Source organism: Eumetopias jubatus, unplaced genomic scaffold (assembly GCF_037043125.1).
Source record: "Eumetopias jubatus isolate StellerSeaLion01/CBP00866 unplaced genomic scaffold, mEumJub1_p1.0 scaffold_9, whole genome shotgun sequence".
NCBI classification, from domain to species: domain Eukaryota; kingdom Metazoa; phylum Chordata; class Mammalia; order Carnivora; family Otariidae; genus Eumetopias; species Eumetopias jubatus.
Window position 1 is genome coordinate 32143240 of NW_028274815.1, and position 6718 is coordinate 32149957.

General features: G+C 41.0%; 1 protein-coding gene across 2 annotated transcripts in view; it reads left to right on the forward strand.

The window, feature by feature from the left end:
• The window catches only part of ARHGEF33 (Rho guanine nucleotide exchange factor 33), a 46692-nt gene extending 45904 nt beyond the window's left edge, over positions 1-788 (forward strand). For both annotated transcript variants that reach the window (XM_088026177.1, XM_028117244.1), the window contains one exon: positions 659-788. In XM_088026177.1, coding sequence (XP_087882303.1) covers positions 659-788 — 130 coding nt within the window. The remainder of the gene's footprint in view (positions 1-658) is intronic.
• Positions 789-6718: the final 5930 nt, after the last annotated feature.

The following is a 6718-nucleotide window of genomic DNA, read 5'->3' on the forward strand; positions in this document are numbered from 1 at the left end:
CCCAACTGGCTTAACCAAGATAAAGGAAGAATGCACCCTCGACTGGGGACTCAATTGGACTGATTTGAGTTGTTGACTATTGATTGGGCTTGGTCTCCTTTGTGGTGGTTGAGATTATAGAATCTCCTCAATCTGACTACTGTACTAATTTCTGCATTCTATCAAATGTAGCATATATGTGTGGTTGGCTTCAATAAATCTTTCATTTAAAAATGAAAACAAGCAAAAGCAAGAGTTTGTAATGTAATGCCCAAATTCAGTAATGGCCCTTGATAGATAACCTTGGTTGAGAACAATGAATTCCATCCATTTTAATTTAAAGGCCTTGGTAATTTGTGGAGTAGTTACTTGGTTGAATCAAAAATAGGATTTCCTAAATTTTCTGAGCTTTTATTTCCCTTTTACAACATTATACACAATCTTACACTAACATACACAGTTGTCACAATTGTCTCCATAAAGCATTAGAGAGATATTCTCTTTATGTTCGTTGCAAAGTTTAGTTATACATGTCCTGAGTCATGAAATTGAGGGGAAGTAAAAATTATTCCAGATCTAAGAGACAACTGTTTTACAAATGCAAAACAATTTGGATAAAATATCTGAAAACAATTAAAACCAAATCAACCTGTACTTTATCTGTGTGCTGAGATTTTAGGTCCAGTGGATCAGAATACAGGGAAAAAACTAATGAGAATCCCTCAATGGATCCTTCACCCACCAAACAAGATTTCTTCAGAAACCGACTTGCTCTTGCAAATGACCTTGACCAAGGAACAGCTGTGTAAAACATACTTAAAGTTGTGTTGTCAAGTGGTAAGGTGAGGACACAAGGCTTGTGTATATCTGTGTAGGAATATATATATATATGTGTATATATATATATATATATTGGTGTATAAATCCTTGAGGAAAACGGATATAAATACTTACATATGAAACTAAGGCAACATACAAGACACTGAAGAGATGACGATTAGTCTAGAGTTGAGAGCTGGCTTTTTGAACCTCAACGCTTGGGAAAAGGGAAATGAAGACTTTTCACAGCATTACAGAAACACAGTAAATTTGGAAGAAAATAAATGTTTGTAAGAACAAAAACTTCCAACTTGAAGTCATTCCCCCCAATATAATATTGAGCATGTAACATGGATGTGAGTTTTATGCTTCCTAGGCACTTACCTTATGAATTCATCCCAGTGTTCTTAGGCTAATACACACGATGTTAGGGGCCAGTTCTGTCTTGCAATATGTCTTCCAAAAACCCTAAAGCAATACCTAACATCCCTTAAGGCAAAGGATCAATTAACAGAGTTGTATTTTACATGTTGCCCATCTGAGTTGTGGAGAATTTGTGCTTTAACCATGATAGAGAAGGTTCAAAGCTTATAGACACATTGATCTCCAAACAGGAAGAGAACCCTGAGAGTAGTATTTCTCTTGTTCTGTGATTATGAAAATCAGTACAGGGAACAATGATTTCTCTTGAAACTGGGAGGCCAAAGAAACATTTTCCCTCATGTGGGTTGTGCTGCAGATGAGAACAGTCCAGAGTCTATGTGTTATTGAGTATTTAGGATTCAGAGATCCACTAGTGATCCTGAATGTCACATACACTCGTGAACAGATGGATTGGGGGGGAAAAAAGCACTTATTTAGCTACATCTTCTTTTTAAAAAGATTTTCTTCAGTCTGGAAAGAAGGTGCAACAACATCACACAGGGGTTGCTACAAAACACCAGGTCAGAATGAAAACTTAGGACTGGCAATACCTTACTCTGTTTTCAAGAAGTAAGCTGTAAAAAAAAAAACAGAGTTCTTCTAGTTCAGACAGAGGAATCACTGCAATGAGGCTTGCCTGGCTATGGGCAATAGAATGTGCTGTTTCCACATGGACATGTCCAAGATGGTCCACATCCTTGACATGCCCCAAACGCAAGAATAATAGAAAAAAAATTATGTTTAAACAATTTGTCTCTCTTCCCAGGCAGTCATCTGTAATAAATTAGAGGCATTTGGTTACTGCTCATTCAAAATCTTGGTACTCAGACCAGCTTCTTTAGAGGCTGTTCCTCTAGGAATGTGCTATTTGATAGAATCGGGGAAGTTCTACTTCTGAGTGTTAAACAGGTTTTCTTCTACTTGTAAGATGATTAATTAGGAACTCATCCATTAGCATTTTGAACAATAGGTGATCTGGAACACTTAAAAGATCACTGCCAAGTTTGGGGAGTTTCCAGTATTTAAGTGTAAGCCAAGCTTTTCATTTTCCTGAAATTCCTGAACCCTTTTGAAGTCAGATTTCTCTCTATTAGTAGGCTGAAGACGGTTTGGGGGCAGTGCCTGAAAGCACAATGCAGAACTGACTGGACATGGAAAGTGAAGTACAAGTCACAGTCTTTTAAGTAAAATGTAAAAACAGTAATGTTTCTTTCCCTTTCATAATGTCGATCATAAAAATGATCGATTACTGGGAAGGTTTCAGAACAATCACATGCCTCTCAAATTTTCATTTTGATACCATCCTTTGAAAAATCTTGGTTACATCTGTAACACAACTCAGTTTTGTTAGATTTTATGAAACTAGCCTATAAAACTAATAATAATTAGTGCTGCTACTCTCTGGGTCTCCACCACCCGGGATCTGGGTTTTTCTGGTAGCTTTCTGACTGCCCCCAAGTACCATCTGTTCCCATCAATCCTACCACATCTCCATCTCTAACAGATTAACATCCCCAAAGACTGCACTGTGTGAAACTCTTTGAATGTTCTTACTTGTCAGATTCTGAGCTCCTTGACGTGACGTCCAGGGCTGTCTGTCTCCCCGGGATGGCTCCCAGGCTTCTGGCTAGCTGCCGTCTCCCACTGGGCAGGCCTGCTGGACCAGGCACCTCAGCGAGGCTGGGCTTGTATTGCTTGCTTATAAGCCGTGCACCTTGCCTCACGCCTTTCCCCAGCCTTCTTACTCTCTGTCAATCTTAGAGGTCCAGTTTAAGTCCCTCATCTTAAGTGATCTCTGGTTCTGTAACTTTTCTATCTTTTGATACATTTTATCCCATCTTCCCAAGAAGAATGTAAGTCCCTTCAAGGGCAGGCACAATGACAAACTATGACGTGTTTTTTAAATTCCTTTCCACCTCTCGAATAGGACACAGTGGGCAACAGAGAATAATTTCTACTCATAATTTGACAAAGAGCTTCAGGGTTGTCAGTTTACCTTCCTGCCTTTCATTGTTTTTTTTTTGTAAATAAAAGTACCAAAGGAAATGAAATACAGCTGTTCTCGAAAGCAGTTTTTGCTCAAAGGCAAAAGGCCCTGCTGCCACTTTTCACGGCGTCTAGAGTTAGAAAACAGCTCTCCACAAGAAAAAAAAAAAAGTTTGCTACTTTTTTCTGTGTTGCCCTGGCTCATTTCATCATCTTTGTAGGTAGTATTGTAAATTGACAGCAGAGATAGGATCTTTAATTATATTTCTTAATGACACTTAATATAATGTTGCATTAAGGATGAAGTCAGGAAGTCAGGGTGAGAAAGAGGCTTGCAGTTCCTGCTCCTGTGAGCTCCGGTCTCCTGGAGAAGCGCAGTTTACATGGGAGACCACAGCTGTCTTCTGGAAGTGTCTGGGTTCATAAGCAGAAAGAAGCACTCCACGAAAAGACGAGGGGGATGTTTCTGCACAGGTTGGGAGTGGCAGCCGGTCCCTTCTGCAGCCTGGTGCAGTCTGCATACAAGCCTGAGCAAGGATCACCCTGTTTTTCTGACTCCAAAACTGGAACCTTGGAGAACCAGGGATTTGTGACCAGCGCTGCAGGGTTCTCTGCAGTGGGTGGTTTCATCATGGGACAAATAGTTTAAACCTGTCAGGGGCTTGAAAGTAAAATGTTTCATGCTTGCCCAGGGAAAACCCTTTGAGTAGTGCTTTCTATAGCATCTTGTGTGTCGTTCACTTACCTTCTTCAAGTCTTTACTAATACCTTTCTTTCTCCATGAGGGCACTTGTAAAAATTCAGATTCCTGGGTTCTAGCTCAGTCCCACTTTATTGGAATATTTGTGAGCGGGGCCCAGGCATCTGCATTTTAAATGCACTCAGGTGATTCTTTGGCCCACTGACATTTTAGAGCCATTACCTCTTAGACCAATAAGTTGAGTGATTTAGTATGTAAACTTCAGCACTCAGATTCTAGCCATAGATGGAAATTTAGGACAGAGTAGAGAACTGATTACACTTACCTTGAGATACTGAAAGTTGGTAGTTCATCAAAACCCAAATGAACCTTTCTGAATTCTTAACATTTATCATCTGTAACCTTTACTCTCACATACAGTAAGATTTTCGTTAAAATATACATATAAACAGGATTAGTGCTCTTTATAATAAATTGGTAGAATTGATTGTATATTCCAGGTAATCACATGCACTTAGGAAAACAATAAAATTAATGTCTTATGTTAAGTTGTATAATACAATTAAATTTAGTTTTCAGACTAAACTTTCTCTTGAAACATCACCATTAATAATTTTCTTCCTGAGCCTAAAACCAGTAATGTTTTTGGGACACTTGGGATCCTCATAGCCTGAAAGTTGATTTAACTTAAAGATGTGAGTGGAGCGTTCTCAGCATCTGAGCATCCTGGCATTTATGGAGTATGGGCCAGTGAGTCTCACGTGGTGGGGAGGAGTGAGGGAAAAGGAACATGAGATATAAAAGAGGTTGAGAAAATTGATGAGGACCTATATATTTTAAGGGAAAAAACAGAAATTGTTGTGTAACGCTAGACCGAAGTTTTAAACGTGTATAAGAACATACAATACCATTTAGGCAACGCTGAAAATGTTGTGAGGTTGTCAGACACGCAAAATAGTCAAGATTTTTCTACTCAAATAGCTTGTTCTCCAAAACTTGTTCTCAGAGAGCTTATGCATGCATGATCTTGCTAAGTCATCTAAACTTGTTTCTAATCTATTAAAGATTTTTTTCGCCCCTCTTGCATCATTCCCTTCAGAGACAGTAGCATTAAATGCTCATAATTCTTAGCAGGAAAATGGAACGTGTTGGGTTTCTTCCTCACGTGTACAGCACGGTCCATCTGGAGGCAGTGGGCTCTGCTATAAAGGCTGGCAGCTGGGTACCATCTGGGTCTCTGTCCCAGTGCGCTGTTCCCACCCAGCACTAGATCACAGCCCCTCTCCTCATTATCACATTTTCCAACTGGGACTAACCCTTCGGCACACAAGCATGCTCTTATTTCTCCCATTTTTTAAGCAAAAGATACCTCAACTGTTCAGCTGTGCCTTCTGTCTCTGCTTACCTTTCTGGTGAAACTTGACAGAGGGAACTGCTCCAGTTCTCTCCCCCCATTCCTTATTAGACTCACTGGGCCCGCACCACTCCCCCAGACTGGTCGTGTCCAGATCATCACTGACTTTCCCCTTGCTCAATGAATGGTCCACTCTCCCTATCAAAGAGTATTCGACATGCTTATCCCCTCTTCCTTCGGAAATAATTTACTAGGCTCCAAGGGCACAACCTACTGTTGGCTTACATCTTCATCGGCAGCTCCTTCTTGGTCCATGTGCTGGTTCTCCCTCCTTCCCGCTCTCTTGTCAGAGTGCCCCAGGGCTCCCCTTTACTTACTTAGATCTCTTCTTTTTCCATTCTGTACTTAGCTTCTTTGGTGATCTTATCCAGTCTGCTAGCTTTCAAATATAATCTTTATGAAAGTGACTCCCAATTTTATATCCTTAGCCCAGACTCCTTCCTAGATTTCAGACTCATATCTCCTACTGCTGCCTGGCACCCCCCAGATGTCTGACATATTTATTAAACTGAATGTGTCCTAGCCTGCTTCAATTCTACCTTCCCACCTCAGCTAATGGTAGCTTTGTTCTTCTAGTTGCCAAAAACCTTGAAGTCATCCTTGACAGTTCTTTAATTCTTTTTTTTTTTTAAGATATTTATTTGAGAGAGAGGGAGAGAGAGAGAGCACAAGGGGTGGGGAGGGGCAGAGGGACAAGCAGACTCCCCGCTGAGCATGGAGCCCATCACGAGGCTTGCTCCAAGGACCACGAGATCATGGCCTGAGCCAAAGTCAGACGCTTAACCAACGGAGCCACCCAGGAGCCCCGACAATTCTGTTTATTAAGCCCCATGTTCAGTCTCTCAGCAAATTCGTTATCTCTGATCACTTCTCACTATCTGCACTATGACCTTGACCAAGCTGCCTTCCATTGGGCTAGCCTCTTCACTCCCACTCTTAACCCCTAATTATTCTCAACATGGCAGCCAGAGTGAACCTCTACTTAAACGCTCTATGGGCTCTATTTCTAACGGAAGCCAAAGTCATTACAAGTGATCTGGATCCCATTAAACCTCTGATGGCCTCTCCTATTCTGCCCACATTCATTCCTCTCCAGGCACAAATAGCCTCACTATTCCTCAGATGTACCAAGTATGCTCCTGCCTCTAGGCTTCTGAACTGGCCTTTCCCTATGACTTGGCATATTCCTTCCTCAGACACTTGCATGTCTCCTTCCTTCACCTCCTTCAAGTCTTTACTTACGCCACCTTCTCTGTGAGCTGATGCTGATCATCCCATTTATATATCACCACCCCATCCCCTACTTTCCCAGTCACCTTGTCCTTTCTTTGTTCATAGCAGTTACCAACATTCTAACGTAGATGCTATTTCTTACTGTCTACATCTCATTAGATTAC